At 47.3% G+C, this 26101-nt stretch overlaps 1 protein-coding gene across 3 annotated transcripts in view; it reads left to right on the forward strand.

Annotated features, from left to right (window-relative positions):
- The window catches only part of NBEAL1 (neurobeachin like 1), a 2018929-nt gene that overhangs the window by 878463 nt on the left and 1114365 nt on the right, over positions 1–26101 (forward strand). For all 3 annotated transcript variants that reach the window (XM_069615520.1, XM_069615521.1, XM_069615522.1), the window contains one exon: positions 12556–12709. In XM_069615520.1, the coding sequence (XP_069471621.1) occupies positions 12556–12709 (154 nt within the window). The remainder of the gene's footprint in view (positions 1–12555; positions 12710–26101) is intronic.

Here is a 26101-nt window from a genome sequence, read left to right on the forward strand (position 1 = left end):
TCTGACCTTTCCATCCACTGATGCCTCCCCAGAAAGAGCGTGGCAGGCCAGTTTCAAGCCTACTTCCCCTACCTCCCCCCTCTGAGTAAGCAGGGGATTGGATGCTTGGCGGCGCCAAGTGTTAGCCTCAGGGATCCTTTGCTTGAGGGATGTTAACACATCTTGCACCTTAGTCACATTTTGTTTTGGCATCTGAATTGTGGTTTCTGATGCAGCTGAAAATCTTCCAGTCAGTGACATGAGAGGGGGTTTCAACACCAGAGTACAGGATGGCAGAGAGTTGCCACACCACATTCTGCGGTCAGGCCTTGACACGGCTGACTGTGTGGCATGTACTTTAGCCAATTGAAGAGTCCTCAGTAGATATTACTGGCTGAGGACCTTAGGGTTTGCCCCAGACATTCAGGTGAAGCTCCTGGGCATGCCTTTCTGTTGAGATTCAGAACCAGCCCTGGGGTGAGGGTTCTGGGAAGCCACCCTAGTTAGATAACTGGGTAATTTACACTTATGTCTAGGCATGCTCTATCAAGGTAGTGCCGCAGAGCAGTTTGGCAAGACTTCAGGAGATATAGGGCTGTGTAATGGTATAATGATCCACACACATCATTCAAATAAATCAAATTAGACCAAAGTACAAAAAGACTCTTATTTGTTTGATTAGGCCTTAACAAACTCATACCATGACTTATAAATATAAGGCCCCTATCACTTAAAACGTTCTTTCCTGCTAAGTAAGAAGGCCTAGGGGCACTGTAAGTCCCAGGTAGGCACTTGTTACAGGGAGCTGGAAGCCTTTAAAAGTGAAGTTCAAGTATTGGCAAGGCCAAAAGGTAGGTACATGTTCCAGAAATGAGGTACATAAAGTAGTTTAGGAGTACTCACCCAATTCCTCTGTACCAGGGAAAGCCCAACGTAGATCCTTGGCCAGAACTCCACCAATCACGACCAGGCAAGGGAGCAGGAGTGGACATTATACGCATACAATCCCTATGGTGGGGGGGTCTAAACAAGTATGTAATCTCCTGCCCCTTACTCAGATTCTCTTAGGGACTAACTCTATGTTTTGCATTTCCAGTCGCACACCAGGGCCTTGGACTCAGGGAGGCAATAAATCACACTTAGACTACTGGTTAGAAGAAAACAAACAGCTTGTTATAGGCCCTTTGTTCACACCCAATATGCATACACATAACTAAAATATAACATATAATTGATTATACACAAACCTAGAAAAGGAGCTTCACCGTTAGTATGGTTGCAGACGTCACCTTCACCGCGGCTTCATCACGGCCACCACAACACTGCTTAGTCCCAGAGTGTTAGGGAGAATTCTCTGTTTAGGCTGAATTTCCCTACCTAGTGAGTCCCCCAGCAGCTTTGCTGGATTTCTGGGGTTTCTTTTTTTCTCCTGCCAAGAGTGAGACTCTTTTACCCTCACTCTTGGACATGTTGAAGTGTGTTTTCTTGGTTAAACCTTGTGTTGAATGGGCTATGGGGTCTTTTACTCCATAGGGCCTCATGTATTTTTGTGATATGGGTTACACAGCACCCTCTGTGCCGTGACCCAGGGGTGTCCTAGGGACTCCCCAACATAGACTCCATACCCTGGGACCGACTACTGTCTCCCAGGGCATGTAAAGTCACCAAAGACTTTGCTAGTCTTGAATCCTGAACAGAACCAGTACAAACCATCATATTGTGGACGTACTGGCTGGGGCAATTCGATTGCCCCAGGGTCTGTTAGTCGAGGGGGCACGTCTCCGTCCCCCCTGATCGAGTTTTGGCTGGTGGCAGTGGAAACTACTTTTTATATTCGACCGCGAATATTTCCCTATGGGATTTCCCATTGTTTTAGGCTAACACATTTAATTATTTATTTACGGTAGCCTTAAACATACCGCCGGTTTATATATTTATTCTTATAACTCCGGTTGGGACTTTTTGCCAAAACTTGATTCTAAAATGGCGTTGGCGTTCGCCTCTGTAACTCTGACCCAAAGTGGAGCCCTTTGTTCCACTTTTGGCGGGCTTCTCCACAGAAGCCCTCCAAAGTGGTGCCACTCTGTCTGGGGTACTTAGGAGGGGTGGAGGGGGATTTAGGCACCCTGGACTGAGTTACCTTGGTAACTCAAGTCGCACTCCGTCCTGATTGGCCCAAGTGGTGAGCCGGCCGGCTCACCACTTAGCATGTTTGAGTGACAGCTAGGCTGGGTGAATGGGGGTTTGCTGCATAAAAGCAGGGCTTTGGGGACTGGAACTTCAGAAGTCACCACAGGACCAAGAATCCGACGAGGGAAGAGCTGAGCCGACCTGCTTCGACGACACCACCCGGTGGAGCCCTGCTGAACCGTCTCACCACTTTTCCCGACGACCGAGGAGAACTCTTAACGGAGTGGCTCCTTCCCTTGACTGGTGGGGACAACCAGTTTTCACCTTCTTTTCGCTTCTCGAGGTATCTCGTGGCCGCCTTGCCAGTGCCAAGCACCCCGGCAACCGGAACCCCACCACTTTTACCCCAACCACGAAAGTCGGTACAACCCTTTAACCGGAGGACTCCGCGGCTGGTTTCTTCCCGGGCAGTGCAACGACCCTCTTCTTCTGCTCTTCAGCGAGAACTTCTTCTCCCCTGACCGACGTCGAGCCTTGCTGCCACTGCCTGGAACAACTGCCACCGCTGGAGGATCCTTTCCGCTTAAGGTACCGTGTTCCGCCTGGCTTCCCTTGCCACCGACTGTACGGGGTAGATTTAGCCCCCGGCTTTCGAACCTGGGAGTGCCTGGAACACCCTGGCTAAACTTTCTAAGCCACTCTAAACTCTTTCTAACTCTTTGCAAAACTTTGAATCCCTAATAACAGTGTGATCTTGGGCACATTTTCGCTCCGGCTACTCTAAGAGTGGGCCCTGCCTAGTGACTTTTGCTCACCTGTGACTTTGTGCTTCTTTGAGCCTATTGCAAATGTTCTGGACCTTAGAGTGGTGTGTTTAACCCATTTCTGTTTCTTTTTACCCCTTTCTTGAACCTACTAGAGTGTCATCTAACGTTAAGCGCTCACCTCTGTTTTAATTATGTGGTGTTAACCTAGAGTTGTCTAGATAGGAGTAAGGGTTGAAACTGCTTTCATTATAACTGTGTTTGAAGTGTTTTTACTATATCTTGCTAGAGTGATTTCAACTTATGTGTGTTTGATAAATAAATAACTATATACTTTTGAAACCAAGCTCTGGTCAGTGTTTGCTTGTGCTATTGTGCCTGGGTACATATTGTGTATACTTTACATACTGCCTAACTCTTCTTGAGGGAAGTCTGACTGCTCAGCCACAGCTACCAGGTAAATCTGGGTGGTGCGGACTGCTACCAAGTGGGTTTACTGCTATACCTGTAGTCTTAAATCTTTTGCAGTGGTCCCCAAGGGAACTGCACAGGTTTCTGCCTAACACAGAGCAGGTAGGCAGAGTGATCACTTGCGCTTAAGTCCTCCGTCTTAGCGAGACTGCATCACCCGGGATCCAATTCTTGCTGTCTCTCCCTTCTCCCTCCACTCTTTATGGGGAAAACCCTGCTTCTTCATGGTTACCAGACTGCCCTCGGCCGAAGAGCAAACAGCAAGCATGAAGCAAAGAGTGGAAAAATACAGCCAGAAGTGTAAAAGCCCAGCTTCTCTCCCTTGCCTTCGTTCCCAGTACCCCTTATCACTGCACCTGCAAAGCTCTGACTCCCTGCTTGGCTCACCCTTCAGCGAACAATACAACAACTATCCTCCACAGTTAGCTCATCTAACATCATACCCTTACGTCCTGTCCCCTTTCCTCCATACTGCATGGGCGTCCCTTCCTAGGAACGGGAGACTTCACCATTTTAACCAGAAAAAACCTTCTTCCCCTTTAAATTAAGAGGCGCACCGGGGCGTGGCCCTAGGAGCATGTGCTCCCCTGACTCTGCCCACCGGCACCACACCTCAGTCCCCTTTTTTGCATCGACGGGAACGGGCTGATTTCACCAGCGCTCCTGGGTTTGGCTTCAGCCATGTACTTCCATGCGCCCTTCCCCGGATTCTTCTTCTATCTTTTTGTCTTCTTTTTGTCATTTAGGTACTTGGTCCTCCGGCGTCACTCTCCTCCCCGGTGCATGTCGACCTCAGTGGGCTTCCGCCGGTGTCCAGCATGCGAGGGGCTCTTCCGTATGTCCGACCCCCACGCTCTCTGCTTCCGCTGCCTGGGCCCCGACCATGGTTGGAAGGTTCTACCGCGTGCGATGCACTGACTCCTGGGAGCTCTTCCAAAGGTCGCCTCCAGAGGACTTGAAGGACTTTGTCAAACAGAGATCGAGGCCCAAGGGAGGGCCGCTATTTGCCATAGCTCCCCGTAAGGGCGAGCCGTTCCCGAGAAAAAACGCCAGAGCGCGAGGAACCAACACTTACCGAGGCTAGACCAGCTACCGGCCTCACGTCCTAGGGGTCATTAGATCCTTCTGGAAGCGGTGTTTAGGGACCGCAAGGTTCTTTTACCGGGTGTTCACCCAAGGGGCAGCGCCCTTGTACTGGCATTATGTCCGAGGGGGTGTCGGCACGCAGCACTACCGGCGACTCTGCCAAGGGCAATACGCCTACCAGGCCTCGGCCTGAGGTGCAGGGTAGGCCTCATGCTCCACCACCAAGAGACTTGGAGGAGGCTGGGTGTTAGGCAGAGTTTGTATGCAGTACCCTTTGGGACCACTACACACACCTAAGACTACAGGTGTAAGCAAAACCAACCTTTGGTATAAGTCTGTACTACACAGTTTTGTGGTAGCGCTGCTGAGCAGTCAGGCTTATCTCAAGAGGGAATGTGAGGGGATGTTACACAGAGGTCTACAATTACAAGTATTCAATAGTCACTTCTACTCCAGGTTTCTTGGTAAAAAAGTATTAATTTATTACACAGTCAGTTAGAAAACATTCACTAGAAAGAGGCAATCTATATCACACAAAAATATTCTTCAGTACTTCACAATATCAGGTTCTGAGGCATCTAAACTACTTTGAAGGAGGAGCAAAATGGCATTCGGAGCATTTGAAGTAGGAACAAAAAGGTATAAATTGATAAAATGGATATTACAGTTACTCTTAAACAGTGCAAATAGTTTGAGTTTGCCAGAGGAGCTGATTCAATGCAATAGGTTAGTCGAAAATCAATAGGCTAAAGTCTTGTATAGGATGAAGCAGTTCTGGAGTTTATACAGAAAAGTCTTTGCCAAAGTTCTCAGCAGTAGTTTGTAAAAGAAAGATTCATATGTCGGGTCACAAGCTGACTAGGCCTGGAAGTTGCCAACGTTTCAAGCACTTTCGCAGTGAGAGGTAAGTTATTTCGGTCGGGTTTTCCCAGTACCTTACAATGAAGAAAAAGATGCAGCTGAAGACGTCTGTTCCTGGCAGTTCCTGCAGATCTCGCTGTTCCTGAGCCTCAGTCGTGGGGACAAGAGGGAGGACGCCAGGGACTCCTGCACTGCACGGGGACTGGTCAAAACGCTGGCAAAAGGAAATCTTCGATTCCGGTAGCTGTCATCAAGCACACAAACTGGTGTCCTTCTCCCTGGCTATTCCGTTTCCTGCAGCACTCTGAGGAAAATACAACCAGCTCTGAGAATGGTGTCCAGGTGGCTTATGAGTGATTGGTCCCACCAACTCAATGGGAGAAGTCGTCCTTGAATGGCTTCTCTGCCGAGATGAACTTGGTGATTCGGACCTGCAGGAGGGCTTCACCGGGCAAACCAAAGGTCCAGGAGTTGCAGCAGCCGTCCTCTTCCAGCTTGTGTTCGGTTCTTTCGTTCCAGTGGTCGACTCTGCCTTCCAAGCCAAGAGACTCGCCTTTTAAACAGTTTTCTCCCAATCATTCCAGCCTAGCTGCCACTCACCCAGCAGGATGGCTGTCCTTGCTGGACAGTCAGCCAGCCAATCACGCCAGAGTGCATTTGGTTCTCCTAGGGGAGACTAAGCACAGGGAGTGTCGGGGCACCTCCCTCACTTCCTGCCCACCCCAGACACTCGGCTGCCAGAGGCATTCTTCAGTCCTGAAGCCCGCCAATGGCATAGAAACAAAGGGACCAAACCTGGTTTGGCGCTCAGAGACTAACTCTAGAAGGACCTTTCCAAAAAGAAATGGTGAAAAAAGAAGACCGGACCTGTTTAAACAAAGGAGGCCCAGACGCCATCTTGAAAAACATGGCTCCCGCGATTTGAAGCTACTGGTGTTCGCAGTCGGGAACAATCATGGTAGTTCATTGTAAAACCACTGCCACCAGCCATTTCGAGAGGAAAGGGTATAATTTGCCTGCTACATGGGTTTCTAGACATAAGGGATACTAAGTAACCCCTCCAGCACTCTATTGTAAGATAGTGTGTCCTGGGTCTAGGAATTTGGAAAGACTAGTAAAGTCAATTTCACTTTACTTTCTCTCGGAAACAGTAGTTTATCCCAGAGAAGGTATTTAGACCTTGGCACAGCCTAAAAGGCTTCCTGTGTCACTGCACTGAGGGTGCTGTTTGACACAACTGAAAAGATGATGCCTATGGAGTTCTCTAAAACGCCATAATCAAAAGAAATAAACATAGAAAACAAACAGAATTAAAAGTACAGAGTCCCAAAGTTTAACAAAAGAGCGGGGGGGCTCTAAGGTAGAGAGAAATTTGCACATTTATGAGAATTTTCCCTAACACTGGACCCAGGGAGCCAAGCACCACGACTTCGGCACGCCGCACGCAGCTCGACAAGATGACGGCCTTGCCAGACAAAATGGCTGCTCGTACGAGGACACTCCTAGCAACCGAGCAGGCGGAGGAACGAGTTTCAAGGTGGGACTGGTTTCAACCAGGTACGTGGCCTACAGTTTATCCATCAGCAAACTGCAAACTAGACGGAGTGCGCCCCGGCCCCAGCAGCCCCCAGCCACTCCGTCAATATCTCCTGCCACTTCTTCAGCCTCCGAAAACAGGTTCCTCGAAAGGTTTCTGGTGCTGAAGCGAACCCCAAAAATGTGGGCATCTTTGCAGTTCTTACCCCTTCCGGTCACTCCGTCTGCACCTATAGTCATTCCTCCAATGGTTCCTGCACCACAGGCTCAAGCGCAGCCCCTCCTTCCCTTGCCGGCTCCTTCGATTCCGCTCCCCTGCCTCCCACAGCTCAGGCGGCTCTGCAACAGCCTCTGGCTCCGGTCTCCACAATGCAGGCCACAGCGCCCAGCACTCCTCCACTCGCTCCGGACCAGCCGGACACTCTGGTGGATACAGGTGAGGAGGATGACCCTAACATGCCATTGTCAGCGAAGGCCTTCCACGGCAGGCTTGCAGGTCTGGCAGAATATTTGGGCCTTCCTCACCCCGTAGTCGAGCAGCCTGAGGCGAGGGTCTTGGCAGAAGTCCTCACCCTAAGCCCCCCTACCAAGACGGGAATCCAGATGCAGAAGGACGTCATGGCTCTGGCCAAGAAGGTGTGGCTGAAACCGCACTCGGCCCAAGTATAGACAGATGGATGGGGATACACTCTTGTTGTCGGCGCACCCTCAACCGCACTCTTCGGTGATCGCTGCGGCGTCACTCTACTCTAAGCCTCAGTCGTCCTCGGCCACCTCGTCCTCGGCGCTGTTAAGCAAGGAGGAGAAGATCTTGGAGGTGTATGGGAAGAAACTGTACTCCGCCTTGCTGCACCTGCATCACGCCAACGCTGATGCCATGCTGGCAGCCGCTAACCAGAGGCTTTGGCAGGAAATAGCTTAATTTCCTTCCAGAACTTCCGGTGCAGTGCCAGGCACACTTCAAGGAGGGTCTAGGAGAAGCCAGGCTGGTAGCGCAGGACATCATGGAGTCCACAGTGGCCCACATCGATACCTCTGGCCGGGCCATCTGCATCACCACATGGCCTGGCTTCGGGCTACCAAGTTTTTTTTTTAAAAAACTTTAGTTTTTATTGGCATTTTTAGATACAACAAACACAGTCAAGAAACCAAAAAAAAAAAAAGCGCCCTGCCCCCCACCCCAACCCCTGCCCACCCCCCTACCCTGTGTCCAGAAACCTGTATTTGCCTTGGGAGAATTTCAATGTTCAGTCCTTCGTCTGTACCATGGAGATGATGCGATTTGTGGCCTTTCATCCATTGGTTAGATGCCGCTTTTCCCCAGGTCGTGGGTTCCCTGGCGTATTGTCTCACCTTTCGGGGTCAATCCCGGCTCGTGCAGGCCGGAAGCCTGGCGTCAAAATCAGTGAACGTCCCAGCCCCAAGACTGCTGCACCCCGTACCAGTTTGTGAGGAAAGTGCTACTTTCTTTGTTCACCATCGCAGTTAGTTTGTCCATCAGGAACATATTTTTCACTTTTAGCAGCCAGTCCTCTTTGGAGGGGGGCTCAGGGCTTTTCCAATTCTGGGCAAGGGCCACTCTGCCCGCCCTCAGCAATAGTTAATATATCACGCTCACTTGCTCTCACTAACCAATAACTCTCCTGATTTAGAAATTGCTCCCACTGTCCTTGCCCCCCTGCAGGTCTCTTGATCTGCCACCTTCACTGACTATGCCCGAACACCCCCCTAACTTTCTTATTCTTTTTATATTCCCCTAACTGTTCCCATTGGGTGTCTTGCCCGGTCAAATCTAGTTCTACTTCCCCCTTCTGGGTGGTGTTACACAAAGGAAAATTGATGAACTGTGGGTTAAGCCCCACCCTTGTGTTCTCTGCACGGCTCTGCCGTGACTTGGCAATGTAGGCCTGTGTTTTGACAAATTGAGGTTTGTGTGTGGGGGTCCTTGACAGACATCTCCCCCCCCCCCCTCATGTTGGTTAGTAAGTCTGTCTGGAGTCTCTTACTCTTGCACAATTCTCTGATGGTCTAGTGTTTGGTCCTCAGTGCTGTCTCGACACTTGCCTGTTTTTCCGGCCAGACTGCCCCTTTTTCTGCAGTTGTGTGACCACTGTCTCCCCAACATGGATGTCTCTCTTGCTGGGTGCTACTCTGGATTCGAGGCTCCACTCACTTGGGGCGCTGGAGAGTTGCTGCAGCTCCTTAGGTGTTGGTCGCTACTCCGGTCTGCCACAGTATCTCTGTTGAAAGAATCAAACAACCTTGCAAGCCTCTTGCTTATGAGGTACGGAGTGAGACAAGACTACTGAACAGAAACCTACTGGCACAAGGGCGGGCTAGGAGCTGGGATCATCTCAACTGCCACTGTCTTGTTCAGGGGAAGGACTGGCCCCTGCCCCCATCTGAGAGGGATTCCCATCCCATCTTCTTGGCATGGCCACGCTACTGACCTTGCCACATTTCCTAATGGAAGCTCTGTTTAAGGCCGTTCATTTATGTTGGCTAGGGTTGCTCGACTAAAGGTGATTTTCCTGATAGCCATCACTTCTGCAAGACTGGTGACTGAGCTACAGTCGTTATCTGTTAAACCTCCCTACTTGGCGTTTTCAAAGTAGAACGTGATTTTGCGAGTGAGGCAGTCCTTCCACCCTAAGGTTGTTTCAGGCTTGCATATCTCACAGACGCACCTTTCTGTGTTTTTTTTCCTCTGCCTCGTCCTTCTAAGGAGGAGTAGCAAGTCCATCAGCTGGACCCATTGCGAGCTAATATGGCTTTTAGTTGAGAAACGTCAGGAAAGATACCCAGCTTTTTGAGGGTTATTCTGATGACCCCTTGTCAAGGCTGTCACTGAACAGACCCTGTCAACAGCAAATAATCCACTGCATCTCGGAATGCTCCACTCTGACTGGGAAGGATGTACCTGAGGGTCTCAGTTAATTCAACCAGAGACATGGTTGCCACCTCTGCCCTGCAAATTAATTTAATATTATCAAGCTGCCATGTGGGCCTCACTGCATACGTTTGCTACGCAGTACTGCTTGGATTTCCTATCGGGCCGCAAGACCACTTCGGTCGAGTAGTCCTGTCCTTTAGGGTATTATGATCTAGGTGCTATCCTCTCACTCTCCTTGCTCCTCCAGATTTATGTATTGCTTTGGGATTTTATCATAGATGAGTGTGCGGGTAGAAGGAATTCATTGGAAGAACAAATTGCTTACCTCTCGGTTATGTTCTTTCTGATGGATGATCCAACCATAGTTTCCTCATCACCCTCCCAACCTGCCCTTTGCGGTGGATGGCATGTACACTTTATCTGTTCTGCAGTCCATCAATGACTGAGTGCTAGGCAAAAATGCTGAACTGAGCTCATGGGGCGTTGAAACTCTATAAATGCAGGCCCTGATGTCACGCCCAGCGTGGGGCTCGTAGTGACACTTAGCTGAGCTGATACAGAGCCACACTATGCCCCTCAGCGACAACAACGTTTCCAAAGCAGCTGGAACCAGGTATAGAATATCATAATGAGTCAGTGGGATGAACAACCATCAAAAGGAACATTTGCAAGAGTTCAGTAATTTGTTCCTCTCTTGACCTTCTCCTTTATCCATCTTTCTTCCTTCTGTTCTTATATCTCTGTTGCTCCCTTCCAACTCATCCTTTCTTTTCTCTGTCTCCTAAGACCCTCTGTTCTTCCTCTGGCCTTCACTTCCTCCATTTCACCACTTCCCTTCTCTCCTTTCCACATCTTCCATCCTTTTCACCACTCCAACACCTCTAGTCTCTTCTCTCCTTTCCTCCTCTTCTATTCTTCTCTCACCTCTCCACTACTTCTCTTCTCTCTCCAACTTGCTGCACTACCACCTACTGCTGTGTAACTCCATGCCTCCTCTCTGGACACTCTCCCCCTTGCAGCGTCCCTCTTTAATAGTTCTGTGAGATTGGGGCCTACATGTCTAATTGCCTGAGCTAAAACAGTTGTGCGTCTAGTGCAAGTGTGTTCTGTGATTGGGTGTGACTTCTGCAGACGACAGATTCCCCAGCTGTAATGTGTTAGCCGATGGACCACACTGCTGATCCGCAAACTGAGGACTCAGACTGCCATCTTGGAATCCTTTAGTTCGTCACTGAGACCCCGGCAACTCAGGTGTTGCTGGCTCTTCTAATGGTTGTCTTTGAGGAACACTATTTCCGGCTTACAGTCCGCATTCATGGGGCCCCATAATTCGAGGTGGCCAGAAGAATCGCAAACATTGGGCCTCTTGGTAATGTGAGAAACTCATGGTGACCAAAAGTAAGACAGACACAAGAGATCACAGTTCAAGGGTGTTTATTAAACAATGAAAAATTGTATTCAGGTTGGAAAAATGCCTAATCTAAACCTAAATCTAAGATGGGGACCGATGTGCGACCATCAAATGAAAATAAGTCAGTCCTAGTGGTGTCGTTTAAAACAAAAGGGCCTATACTAAGAAAAACCTATTGCCAATTATTTACTCTAAATACAAAGGATGTGATATAGTTCTGAAGAAAATAAATAAGTGTTATCAAACAATAAGTCAGGATACAGTGGCTTGGTTCTCCCTTCACTCCATTTTAGCACAGGGTAGTGGAGGGAGCTTGGAGCACAGTACAGTCTCTGGCTTCTCCAGCACGAGACAATAGTTCCAATGGCAGTTTCAGGACGTCGATGGCCAAGTCTTTATTCCTTAGAAAGTCTCTTGCCTTCGGGCCTGAAGTGTTCAAACAATAAAACAAATGTTCCTTTACCAAAGGAAAGTTCCCAAAACTCAATATGGGTGATGGTTTCACCCCTGGGTCTCCCTCTTCTGGGCTGACACTTCTCAATTGTATTTCTTTACCTCTGTTCTTCTTTTCTCTTGCTCATGTCTGACTTGCCGATTTCACAACGTCGGGGTTTTATCAATCAATGTATATTTCCCAAGCAGCATTAGTGTTTGTATTCATTGGCGACTCTTCACATGAGTCTGGTGATGGGGTAGGGGTCTTGGGGAATCTTCTGTATACTGGCATCTCGGGTCACCCCACTCATGTTCCCAAGCTTTAGCCTGTGACTTTTTCACATATATCACTGGTGGTATCTTGTGCAGCGGTTAGGAGGAATGTGAGATGCAACACTGGATATATCACCTATCAGACAATGTTATTATGAAATACGATCCTGCTTTGAGTTGCAATAATCTAAGTGCTACAACAAGTGAAGATGTAATAGGAAGCAGTATATGGTGAAGAAGTCAGCCTCTGGCCACCGTAAGTCTATGGGTATACTTCAGTCTGAGTAGAGCAACAAGGTAGAATGACTTGAATGTTTTATTGGCCGCACCTTGATTGCAGTTGCCAAGCTTCTGGATACAGAGTTGACCTTTATGTGATGAGTATGCAGTGTTGCTTAAATTGCAGCAGTTTTCGTCATGGCAGTTTTTCAAAACTTGATATGTCTTTGTGCTTTGAAGCATTAACCACACACAGTTATTGATACTATAAAGTAGATATTTGCATATGGTTTGATTTTCGTGCAGTTTTCAATACATAGATGCGTTATTTCCACCGGCAGCCTTTTCTTTTATGAGAGCGAAAAGTCCTATTTCTTTTTCATATAGCAGTTGATCCAAGATGGCGCCTAAGCTTATGTTTCTGAGACAGCAGCTCTGTGTTATGAGAAACACTGTCGCCCTGTTCGTAATGTCGCATTTTTTCTCCGAACTTAAAGAAACAGCAAAGAGAGTGACTTGTCCGCAGATGACCTGACCACAATAAGGACATCCTTATATGGACTAATCAAGTATTTTTTAAGCAAAGGCGGTTCAGCAGAGGAAATACAGAGCATCATGGGATATGTGGCCGCAACCAGTGAAGAAGCACAGGTTAGTTCTCTGACTTCTCATCATCTACTCACCCAATGTCATGTTTTAATGTCCCACTATATAAAGAGCTATAGCCACTGTGTGCATAACCATTGCCTCATAAAGGAAGAACAATTCTGGAGCACTATCTATGGAGCGGAAAGCACGGCTATAACTTCAGCAGCTTATCATGTCTGGAAAGTAGCCCTATACCGAATTGCATTACCAACTGATTTATTGATGATTTTAACTAGAAACAAATGAATTAGAACAACACATTTTATAAAACAATTCTCTCTTGGTTTAATATCTGTGTATAATGTTGGTTTAAAATTAATATTTTATTGCACTATTATGTTTTTATGTGATGTATGAAAAAGGTTTGTTGAATAACCATATGCTTTAATAAAAAATAAACAACTAAAAAAGTTCTGACTTTCATGGTCATTCTCAGCAATTTCTTTTCTCCAGTTTCTAGCTTAAAGGTTGACTGGTCTTGGCTAGATTAATGAAAGGAAATATTTAGAGACTAACTTAATGGTGGTTGCTAGGTTAGAAACACATTTCTCTTTTCAGCCACTACCATATTTTGTTCTGTGAAGTGCCTATCCATTTCTTTTGTCAAATTGGATTTTTCAATTCAAAGAAAGCATATCACATTGGCATTTTGGTTCATTTACTCAAGGTGGAGCAGGTTTCTCAAAACCCCTTTGTGTTCAAATGAGGTGTGGACCTGTAAATGCACTCTGACACATTTTTAATGGAGGTACAGTGTGAGGGAGGGCAGTGTCAGAAATAAGACTCTACTGCTGCAAGCATTGAGAACTCATGCCACGTTCATTCATGAAGTGCATCTCATGTTTTTTTTGTCATCGTTGGATAAGGTAACAAACAAATTGACCCTTCAAAAGTTATTTCAAATATTGAAGTTGGAGTGCACTGGGGTCAGCTTTCTGAATGAAAGTGGTGCTAGTTCTCAGTAGCTTCTGCTTTTCTCATTGCCAGGGGAAATATTGCTCAGAAGTTATCTAAATATATTGTGACAAATTCCCTGGGTATCGTCACTGCTTCCTTGGGGCCAGGGAGGTGAGGCTGCTACCCAATATTCCCCCTGGGGGTAGTACTTAGCAGATGGATCCCATGGGGAGGGAATTCCTTCATGGGACTAGTGAGGATGTCCCTGGGATAACGTGGTGTCTATTCACCCCTTTGGAGTCCCCACTCACCTAATCCCCCCTTCAAATCCCTTTGGTCCCCCACATCACTATTTGTTATGGTAAATTAGAGTGTTCCTGACAGGACTGCGACAAGGAAGCGGGAGACTTACCCAAGCTTGATGCCAAAGACTACTGAGATGACAAAGATTGAACAAGGAGGCACATGCCCACCGCAGAACAAACATGCTGTTTAGATAGCAAGAGACCACTCTGATAATAGAAAGGGAAGAAGGACTCGGTGAGATGTCAAAACAGCCCTGGAGGAACACGCAGGGAGACGCTTGGCAGGGGACCCGAAGGCAAAGCACTTAGACGCAGAGAGTCAAAGGGACCAAAGACGTCCAGAGAAGCTGAACCTGACCGGCGGCAGGAAGGAAGGCACAGGGGTATAAGAGCAGCAACTCACAGAGTGAAAAGAACTTTGTAAACCAAATAAGTATAACACAAACATTGCACAGGGATAACAGAGAAAGTAATAAAGCTGAAGATAATAGGAAGAATGCACCTATGTGGGACGGAGCCTGGCAGGAGAGTATACCAGGTCTGTCCAAGTGGGCACTAGGTACGAGAGGGGAAGAAATCCAGCAGAGGGAGAGCAACAGGGCCTGGGGCCCAAATGAAAGCAGGGAAGCCCTGCTTACGCACAGCAAAGTCTGGGACCCAAATGGATGTGGGTAAGGCCCATCAGTAGCATATCGAAAAGGTGAAGGTTCTCATCAGAGTAAAGAGAACTTCAATCAGTGGTCTGGGGCCCAGAAGCAGTTGGGGAGATCCCGACTCGAAAAGGAGAAATAAAACAGGACGGCAAAGCAAACATTGTGTGAAACTGGAACATTGTGAAGTCAAGTCTGCCAGGTTAATGAACCAGACCTGACAAAAGACTGGGAAGATTTGTTTGGTACAACCAGAACCGAGGAAAAGGATTCCTCTAAAAGACTTGTGGAACTATATCACTTTCTAAAGTGGAAGTAAGATCCAAGACAAGGGCCCTCATTATGTTTTTGCTGGTATGCCGCCAGTATTACTGGCGGCATACCAGCAAACTGACCTTACTGTCTCTGTCGCCCGATATCCCGGTATTAGCAGGATATTACGGGCAGCGGAGATCTGGTAAGTTCCCATTCTCATGGAGTCCCATACAACTCGATGGGATGGGATTGCCTGAATCACTGGCACCGGTACTACCGGTGACAGTGAGTCAGGCATTTATTTGCCGGTATGTGCCTGATCTACTGACAGGTCATGCCTGCCTGGAGATCATTGACCCCCACAGGCACACTTGAATTGTGGCGGTCCAGAGAAAATGCCAGAGCCGGAATTACATGCATTTTTTCCCTACCACCACACTTGTAATGAGGCCCAAGTAGTTCCTCCCAGGAGTGTGAGGAACAGAATTTCTTTTTATTGGTCTGAACATTTTCTTTGCACCAGAACAGTGCTGTAGACTTTCTAAAGCAGTAAAGGACTTTGAGAATCGGTCAGGGCAGGATTGGCAACAATGTATAAGAAGAGACGAAGGACTGAAAATGTGTTCATGCCCAGCCAGGAGAGACAGCAGTTGTGAAAGCCATCCCGGAGTTTCAAATCCTGTCTGCTGACTGGAATGCCCAAGAGCGGAGGACACCAGCGAATCGCTGAGGGAGTTTTCCGTGGGCCAGGCTGGAGCCGAGGAGAACTTCCTTGTTGCAGTGGCGGCAACAAACCTACTGACCGCAAGAGAAGGTCTGGGACCCCAAAACAAGTCAATCAAGCATCCGAGTAGAACTTCCTCATCACAGTGGCAGCAATAAGCCCACTGACCACCAGAGACGAGTCTGGGACCCCGACAGCAGTGTACTAAGCATCCGAGGAAAGCATCCTCGTCGCAGTGCCAGGGAAAAGTCCACCGAAGGCCCAGAGAAGGATTTGGGACTTTGCTAATTCCATGAGAAAGGGGCAAAAGAAGCATGAAGTTGAGCGATACGGAAAACAACTCTGACACCCGGATAAGGGAGTAATTCTCCTGGTGAAGAAACTAAAAGCCCTTTTGATACACTCAAAAGACGCTTGGGGAATGGAGTCATTCCCCTTGGCTTTGTTGTGAACTGTATTGGAGTGTGTGGGCCAATATCAGGAGAGGGGAATCATTCTCTTGGTCCCGAAAGCTGAAGAAACTGAAAGCCCTTTTGATCAAGAGACGCCAGGGGAAGGGAGTCATTCCTCCTGGCTTTGTCGTGAACTATATTGGAGTGTGTGGACCAATACTAGGAGAAGGGAGTCAATTCCTGGTGCCGGAGCTTGACTGGTACAAAGCATTAATGGAGTCAATTCCCCCTGGCATCCTTTTGCCAAAGAACATTTCTGGGAATACCACACAAACACCAGGAGAAGGGAATCATTATCATGGAGAAGGAACGTACTGTTGGCTTATTCTTTAGTTGTAATGTAAGGGATAGAAGTAGGTTTTCACACAGGATGGTGGAGTTTGATTTCGTCTGACATTCAGACAGATCCTTCAGTATTAGTTTGAGGCAGGGAAATCCCTCTTAAAAGATGGGCATGGTGAGGGTGTGCTTTTGACAAATAAAGGTTTTACCAACCAAAATGCCGCCCTTGTGTCAGCATCCTTCTTCGATATCCTTACAATACTTTGGACTTGAATTTTCTTTCTGTCCCTGAATTAACGTCCACTGGTTTACGAGGGCAAAGTTATTATAGTCCACAGTGGAAACACTACAGTGATGTTCTGTCTCTGAGCCAGTAAGACATCCACTGCCATTTCTTGAGCCAGATTTTTCTTTTTAAATATGGGATTGTCTGTCTGAGCAGTCGCCTGTCTGCTTCTGGGGAGAAGGGGAAGGTGGTGACCCGGGGGCCAAGGCCCCACCTGAGTTAGTGGACGTTGGGCACTGGCAATGTTCGGCAGAAACCTGTGCAGTTCCCTCTGGGACCACTGCAAAAGATTTAGGACTACATGTGTTTGGCAGTAAACCCACTTGGTAGCAGTCTGTACCACACAGATTCACTTGGTAGCTGTGGCTGAGCAGTCAGACTTCCCTCAAGAAGAGTTAGGCAGTATACAGAGTATTCACAATAGGTCAAGAGAACACAATAGAACAAGTAAACACTGACCAGGGCTTGGTGTAAAAGAGATATCATTATTTATTTAAAACCACATCTAGAAAAACACACAGGCACTAATAGTAAGCAATTCAAAAACACGGTCACTAAAAGATATACACTCCCTTAAAAGAATATTAGACAAGTCTTAAGTAAAGCCCCACTTATTTTCAGACAGCGGTGAGCGCTTAACGTAGATGGCACTCTTAATAATTCGTTTTAAAAAGGGAGAGAAAAGCAGAGAATAAATTGAACAGGTCCCAACACTTTTTCACGAACACAACAAGAGAGGGAGGCAAAGTAACACCGTGAATTCAGAGTCAGTAGGCCGGATCCGCTTTAAGAGGATCGAAACGAAATGTGTCCAAGGTCACACGGTTGCAGTGCACAAAAGTCTTGTAACGGTTCAAAAAGGAGTTGGACCAGAGAAAGGGACCAGTTAGAGGGTCAAGGCGGCCAGCCCAGTCCAGAAGGTTAAGGGGTTATTATTACCTTGTAGCAATCTTTAGAAAGGGAGACCTGGCGGACACAGTACCTTAAAGTGGTGAGAACACTCCAGCGGGGGCTGTTGTTCCTGGCAGCGGTTGCAAGTCGGTGCTTCGTCCGGGGGAAGAGAGGATCTCGCCGAGGAGGAAGACAGGAGTCCGTTGCACTGCCAGGGAAGAAACCAGCCGCGGAGTTTCTCAGGTACAAGGAGCGGTCCGTTGATTCGCTGTTCAGTGGTAAGTGGCTATCCGGCCGCCGGGGTGCTTGGCACGGGCAGTTTGACCACAAACCGATCTGGGGTGCGAAGAAAAGAAGGTAAACTGGTTGTGCCCACCAGTCAGGGGAAGAAGCCTCTCCAGCCGGGAGATCTTCTCTGTCGTCGGGAAGTGGTGAGTCGGTTCTGCAGGGCTCCACCGGTGGTGTCGTCGTGGTAGGTTGGCTCAGCTTCTCCCTCGTCGGATTCTCAGGTCCTGTGATGACTTCTGAAGTTCCAGTCCGCAAAGCCCTGCTTTTATGCAGCATACCCCCATTCACTCAGCCTAGCTGTCAATCAAACATGCTAAGTGGTGAGCCGGGCGGCTCACCACTTGGGCCAATCACACAAGAGTGCGACTTGAGTTACCAAGGTAACTCAGTCCAGGGTGCCTAAATCCCCTCCCACGCCCCCTGTGGTACCCAGACAGAGTGGCTCCACTTTTGGAGGCTTCTGTGGAGAAGCCTGCCAAAAAGTGGAACAAAGGGCTCGACTTGGGTTGGAGTCACAGAAGAGAACACAAACTTCATTTTAGAATCGAGTCCTGGCAAAAAATACCAACTGGCGAATTAATATTAATTAAATAAACCAGCGGTATGTTCGAGGCTATGAGAATTAAATAATTAAAGTTGGAAGCCTCGAACAATGGGAAAAATCCCATAGGGAAATATTTACGGTCGAATATAAAAAGTAGTTTCCACTGCCACCAGCCAAAACTCGATCAGGGGGGACGGAGACGTGCCCCCTCGACTAACAGACCCCGGGGAAATCGAACTGCCCCGACCAGTATGTCCACAATATGATGGTTTGTACCGGTTTCTGTTAATAATTTGGGACTAGTAAAGCCAATGGTGACTTTACATGCCCTGGGAGACAGTAGTCAGTCCCAGGGTATGGAGTCTATGGTGGGGTGTCACTATGACACCCCTGTGTTACTGCATGGAGAGTGCTGTGTAACACACAAAGTAAAAACACATGAGACCCTATGGAGTAAAGGACCCCATAGCCCAGAAAACACATTAACAGTCAAAGGAACACCAAAAATCATGTCCAAGAGTGGGAGAAAAGGAGTCTCACTCTTGGCAGGAGAAAAAAACAAACTCCAGAAATCCAGCAAAGCTGCTGGGGGACTCACTAGGTTAGGAAATACAGCCTAAAGAGAGAATTCTCCCTAACAGGCAATGCTATGGAAAGGATCCCCTGGTCATGCAAACTTGGTCCGAGTCAAATGGCAGGGACAATCTCAGTCCTGCACCACAGGCATTGGGGTTCAGACTCTTCTCCCATAGCAGCCCACTAGGACAAGTCAGTCCTCAAAGCATTAACCCCACTCAAACCTCGTGTGAGACCTTGCATGATACGTTTTGTGCAGTCCTCACATATTGAGAGAGCCTAAAACTCCAACAAAGAAATAAGTGAGCTTTCTCTTTAAGGAAAAAGGTTTCTTTTCTCTCGACAATGATAGTGTGTGTTCTGTTACCGTTACAGCGTCACCCAGCAGATCAAAGGAGTCATCTCACAAGGTGATGGGACGCGTTGGGAACTTCTCGGCCTGTCAGACACAATGTTGCCAGTTTGCGATTTCCCGAATGCCAAAAATGTAGCATTAAAAACAAATTTACGAATGGATTGTTCCCCGAAAAGAAGTTCTCAAGTTGGAAGTAAAGTGTTTTGTTTTCCCCACATGCTTAATGAAACATCAATAACAGAATATTCAGATGGCTTACCCAGCATATTTCAGCTTCTAATTCACATATTGGAAACACAACAGGCTTTAAGCTCAGCGCTGACGGGACCAAGAAAGGCCAGGTGAGGAATATTGTTATTCAAGATGGTGGGCAGGCCAATTATACGCTTGGTCTAGCCCCTTGAGCCCAAAGAAGCCCAGTTGCACTCAGAGAGAACAACCAATCACAGCCCTCACCCAAACACAAATCTCAGGTGCAGATCCTCATTGAAAGTCCCACATGGGGTGGGGGACACTTTATAAAACTACCCAGCCCCAGATGCTCAGTGTAATTTTTAGAGGCAGGAGGCTGTCATGGAAAAATGACCACTGACTATTCCGGTGGATTGGTGAACAATTTATTAGGAGAAAGCGAACAACTGGACAAAACAAACCAACAATAGTATGAGACTTCGGTGCAAGTGAACCCCACCCCGCCTCCCTCCATGCACCGTTCTCTTATACCCGAAGGAACACTTGCATTTCAATGGATGGGGTGGTCCAGACAGAACAAGGAATTTGTAGGACTACTGTACCAGGATCTGCTGCTTACGAGCAGTTGGTGGAAGACACTGTCCCCGATTGTTTCCCTTCCACAGAGTTACCAGTGAAAACCTGCAGGCCGGGCGGTGCAAGTAAGCAGTTGCTATCCAGCAGCTGTGGGAGTGCAAGCCCCTGTAGTTTTAGGGGCCAGAAGAAAGCGCCAGAGACTTGGAGTGCAGTGCCTGCATTGCAGCCGGAGCAGGCGAGGGGTCGAAGGAGTTGCTGTGACCAGATAAATTCCGAGCAGTGTTGTGCAGCACTGCAAGGGTCGGTAGATTATCAAAGGAGGGCCATGGTCTGTAGTTGCTCCAGTGCCCATTTGAGATTAGGAGGGTGCCGGCTGAAGGTGAAGCCGGTCCGCTCCAAGCCAAGAGGAGTTTTTGTATGACCTAGAAGCAATGGGGGAGGTACAAAGAGTTCCTCCAGGCATTCCGTGTGGCGTGCAGACAAGGAAGCAGGTTGAGGGCTGCAGTAGTGTCGGTGTGGTAGGTTCGAAGTTAAATGGTGACGTCAGAAGAACATCAATGGGAGACTCAGCCGCGTAGGGTGGAACGGTGCGTTCCAGTGACACGCAGCGTGACATCCACTGTCGCAATGAGACGCAGTGCACGTTCCACCGAGGCCGCTCCTGTTGGTGGCGAGTGCGTCAGCCAGGAGTGGTCTACGAAGAGCAGTCAGGCGGCCGCCATGGAGTTTCCAGTTGGGGAGTGTGGTCCACAACAAGAATAAAAAAGGCACCGTATTGCTGGTGCGCTTTCAAGCAAATAGAGATGTCCCATCTGTACTGTGGGTGAACAATAGCATGAGGAGTTGAGACATGTCGCGGTCTTGCTACCAATTTGAGAGAACTCGATCCAGATCTATGGGGGTTTTATGTTCTGTTAAAAGCCTTCACTTTGTGTGAAGACTAATTTGTTCAGGTGTCTGTAGGAAGCGAATATTTTTGTGTTGAGATGTTCAGTGTTGTGACCTCTGGGTTAGTGTTTCTGTAGGGGGGTTGTACATTGGTTGATGTATGTTTGGAGCCTGTTAGGCATAGGTTTGGTGGATGTTTGTTGTGGCCCTTGGGTTCCCGGATAGGAGTGATCAGTTTTTCTTGCCATATGTTTTCATTGTGTTTTCCTTTACAGGATGTGTATTACTCCTTTTGGTTCATTACAGTCGGGAGTTTGTGTCTGGTGTTAAGCTGTTGGTTACCGCTAGAGTTGGCCGTTGGTTACGGCCGGTATTATTGGATTTTAGTTATAGCCATGAAGGTTGTGTGTGGTATTATAGGCGTTGTCTGTGGTTTAGGGCGATGTGTTATGTTGGCGCGTTCCCACTGTTAGGCAGTGTTATTTCCTATACCTGGTGTACAGTGTGGGTTGTATATTTTGCAGTGTTTGCGAGTGTGTTGCGTTCTGCGGAGGCGTACAGCTTCTTTGCAATTGGTGTTCCGTGATTTGCTTGTCCATCTATCGTAGGAGCCTGGTTACCATGGTTGTTGGTGCACATCACCCATATATGCTGTGGCTCCTTCTGGCTGCTCTGATTCTCCAAATTTCAGTTTAGGGTTAAGATTGCCATTTGTTTAGGGCGTCTTGTAGCATTTCTACATATGCTGGCTTGCTGTATTCATCCGTGTTGACTTTGGGTGCTTTGCATGAGAGTGGTTGCAGGTGCCATAATGTTCTGGTAGTTTGTGGTGCATTCTTTGAGTCCATTGTGCCATGCCATTGTCCAGGGCGGTGAAGTGTAGTAATGTCCTTGTTTTTTCCCTATCGGTGCTACCATGTCTCGGGAGGATAGCTCAGGGGTAACGTGCTCGCCTTGGAAGCAAGGCGACATGGAGCAACACAGGTTCGATCCCCGGTTCCACGCTTAGAAACCTCTGGGTATTAAATGCGTTATAAATAACATATCATATATCATATCATGTGCTGGTATCTCCGGAACCGTTTGTTCCATCTTAGTGTGGGCACTTTGTTCTACAACTCAGGTTTCCTCATTTCGGTTTTGTTGTGTAACTAACGGGGGGGGGGGAGAAGTGTAGTAATGTGTTGGTGCCTGTGGAACCTTGAGCTTGTGGAATGTTGGGATGGAATGTTGTGCTTTGAGTGTTTGGAATTCTAAGGGGACAGTTAGAGCGAAAATGGATGGGCCAGTGTTTCTTCCTGCATTACACTTGGGCTAAGTTTACAACTGGACAATAAAGCCTACCAATAATACACCTGGTGTCCTGTATCATACTTGAGAGAACAACCCCACCTTGATCCTTTCAGAATTATACTGAAACAATGTTGCAAGCAGGGAACAAAGCCCCACTATACAAGTCTTTGATACCAGCTGTCAGGGAGGACAGCATAACGTAATGCATTTAGTGAAATAGAGTATACTCCTCAAAGATTCAAAAACAGTCTGAAGCAGACAGGAATGCTTACAGTATGATGACTTCTGTCTGCTAATGCCGCCTTTCCTAAGAAAGTCGGAGCCTAACACACTTACATTTGCCAAAAGGGAAACGCGTCAGAAGAGTGAGATGTGAAGGCGAGTATAGCTACACACTAGGAGATGAGCCTTCATCGCAAAGTCATGCACAGTCCAGCCTAAAGCCTCACCTCGCACAATCAAGAAACAGTTGTTTAAACATGTCAGTTTGCAATATCTCCTCAATATAATGCAGTAGTGTGCAAGGGGAGTACATACAATTTTCAATTCCAAACTTTCCCCCACAGTCCCCTCCTATGAGATCTTCACTCCAGTCTTTTTTTATTGAATTTTTATTGTGCAATTTAGTTTATTCAAAACTTTAAGCACATCAAGCAACCTCCAGTCTCATTACATACATCTGTAGAGGAACAAACATCACATCCTGGCATTTTGTATCAGATTATTTCTTCCGTAGCATGACAGTAAAGTACTTGGGCAGTTTTAGAGACTTCAGAACTGGCATTGCATAACTGATAATAGAGACACTTACAAACCATTGACAAACAGGACATACTTAGAAATATGACTAGCGCTATGAGTAAGATCTGACCAACAGACGCACCCAGAGGTCCCAATAGACCTTCAGTCCAGGAAGCCACCAGAATGGTGTGACGGAGGCTTACAGTGTGATGAATGTGGTGACAATGTCAGTAATATTGTTTAACTAGGTATGAAAGTAAAGCACTCACTTGTCATGATTGCGCAGACGCCTCCTTGTCGGGCCAACACAATGCCTAGAGCCATACGATTCTGAAGCACCATGGTTCGGATGGCTACTTGTTCTAGGGATATTAGTCAAGGAGGGTGCAGTGACATTTGCAATATCCTCCACTAACCATGACAATTTGGTCAGACGGACTCTATCTTGATCCCAAGGGCCGTTATAATATATCTCAGCCCTGCAACATTTTCCCAGGCAGTACTACTTCTGAGTTGGGACTGGGCTGGAAGAGTGGCAGTATGTCACACTGCGGGCAGGATATACCCCATGTAACAACTCCCTCCCTAATTAATGGGCAGCTATGGATAAGCTTTGTCCCCACAGATGAACTAGGTTCCGGAATACATTGCAAACCCTGATTGGTAAAATGAAAAATTACGGTCAAAGACAAATTTAACATTATTTATCACTACACTGAAATTGGTGGACAGATAATCTTGACGTTTGGATGTTCCCGTGAACAGAGGACCTGGATTGGTGTAGCATACAAGACCAATTGTTGGGGAGGAAAGGTAGATAGCTGCTTGCCTAATGTGTACTTAGACTGGTGGGAAAGTTCAGAGGAATTTAAAGCCCATGTGGGAATGAGCGTTCCTACAGGGTCCTGGGCTTTGGGACTGGTTAACCAAATGAGATCCAAACAGACACCCCCCCCCCCCGCACTGAAAGGGAATGGGTGCAATGGGGAACCTGGTGGATAAATGTGGCAGATGGGCACAGACCCATCAGTCGGTAAGATTAAAAATGCATGGATACTGTCGGGAGAAATGCAAGTAAGTGTTTTCATTGTGACCTCAGGAATGTGCAGAGGGACCATCCATGACAGGTGGTGCAAAAAGCATTGGCCGCGGTGAATAAATAATGTATCACTATTCTGACTTGGATGATAACAGAAATATAACAAAGCATACTGTACACTAGGTCCAATCCTTGAATGTCCAAGTTCAGAAATCGGGTCGTGACACCATCACAAATGTTCGTACCTTGAAGACAAAGTTTGATTTAGTTCATCGAAGCAGGTAAGGTGTGCGAGACACATGTAAAATAAGTTTGCCGGACCAAAATGTCCAGTTCAAAGTTTATAGGCTCTGTGAAGTTGCAGCAAAGTACAGGTCAACGTTCAAAGTTTCCACCAAGAAGCAGGTATGATCGAATGTTCTAGCTAAAATTCCAAACTACAAGTATCCCAGGTACCATATCCACATGCCTATAAGGGCCATTGTAACAACAAGAATGACTAACAGATGATACCAGCAGGGGCCATAACTTGCAGGTATCGGTGAATCAACATTAGTGGCCTCTACTCTCTGCCAGTGCACCGCCACCTCAGGGATTCATCGTCGTTGAGGGGACAAATCCAGGGGCGAATGACTTGTCCAGTTGCCACTTTGTTCAGAGCTATTGACTTCTACAGGATCGCAAAGCATACTCTGAGGGGTCAGAAATGGGAGACAGACACAAAGTTGTAGTTTTCTCAATGTTTGCCATATTTATTAAAAGTAAAGAGGGGTGAGATAAATGCCTATCTGTCCCTATCCTAACGAGAATGTTCCTACCTAGCAAACTAAACTGAAGAAGATTACCTTGTGTCCGAATTGATCTGACCCTTGCACTAACATATATAACCAAAATGCATAAGGTAAATACAGCAAAGTACTCCTTGTCATCAGGGTTTGGTTCTGTTTCCCTGGAATAATTCAGGAAGACCTTTGAAAAAAGTTCTGGTTCAACAAAGTTCTGTTCAGTTCAATGAAAATGGTCTTTTCCATCCAATGCATCCTTTAACTTGGTAAAATAAATGGGCCTCATTTAGTGTCTATCAGTAACCCTGCCGGTGCTTCCAGCGTGTCGCTACAGGACCCATAATATTTTACCGGAGCCTGACTTCCCGGTACCACCAGGAGATTATGGCCCGGTAAATCAGCCACCGGTAAAATGTAAGTCCCCATTCCCATAGAGTCCCAGAGTTGCTAACGGTGCCAGTGCTTCCGTGAATGGTCTGCCTATCGTGGCTGCTGCGCCCGGCAGGGTCAGACCTGTCGGGCACAGCAGGCAGACTCAGAGTTTGCCTATCCGGAAACGAGGGTGTCAGTGAGCTTTAAGGCACCCTTGTTTCTGGATCTGCAAACTCCTAATGAGGCCCAATGTCTCTTTCACAAAACATTTGTTCAAACCGAAAGCAACTGTTTCTTCCGGTAAAATACTTCTGTTAAAACAGCCTTCAACTTGTTAAAGTAGATGTCTGTTTCACAAAGCACTTGTTCAAAACTAAAGCAACTGTTAATTCCACAATCATTTTTCCAGTGAAATACTTCTGTCAGAACAGCACCATAAATGTCTTTTGTTAGCCAAATGTTTGTCAGTATGATAAAAGTGAATAGTTTCTTTCCACAACACTTTTTACTACAACCACATTTCTTCAAAGCCGCTGTTTCTTTTCTTGTCCACTCGCCTGCCAGGACTAACTCGGGTCTCTGCATCCTCCAGCGTGAGTGACTCGCGTCAGATCGGGAGCACGTCTCCCGAACAGCAGGGCTTCTCTTCCCACTGCCTTCCATGACCCTCTTCCTGCTGCGCGTACTCTGCAAAACCGCTCCCCTTCTCTTCCCGCGTTGGCTTCTGCTGGCGCTCTAAATTCTGCTTCATCGCCAATTGCTTCAGCCTGGCTCCTGACTGCTTCTGCTACTCCCTCCTTCACCTGTGGATAATTTCCACATTTAAATGTCCTGCTCAAATGATTTGAAGCGAAACAACTAGACAGCACGGTCTTCTTAGTAGCACCATTAATCATCATTAACTTTGTTCCTCTACTTCGTCCCAGTACCATAGGTATTCTGGATCATAGTCCATAGTGGTTTTAAATTTTCTATGGTTATTTAGTTTTGATTGATTTGTGAAC

The sequence above is a fragment of the Ambystoma mexicanum genome, chromosome 9 (genome assembly GCF_040938575.1).
Source record: "Ambystoma mexicanum isolate Mex_15411 chromosome 9, UKY_AmexF1_1, whole genome shotgun sequence".
In the NCBI taxonomy this organism is placed as follows: domain Eukaryota; kingdom Metazoa; phylum Chordata; class Amphibia; order Caudata; family Ambystomatidae; genus Ambystoma; species Ambystoma mexicanum.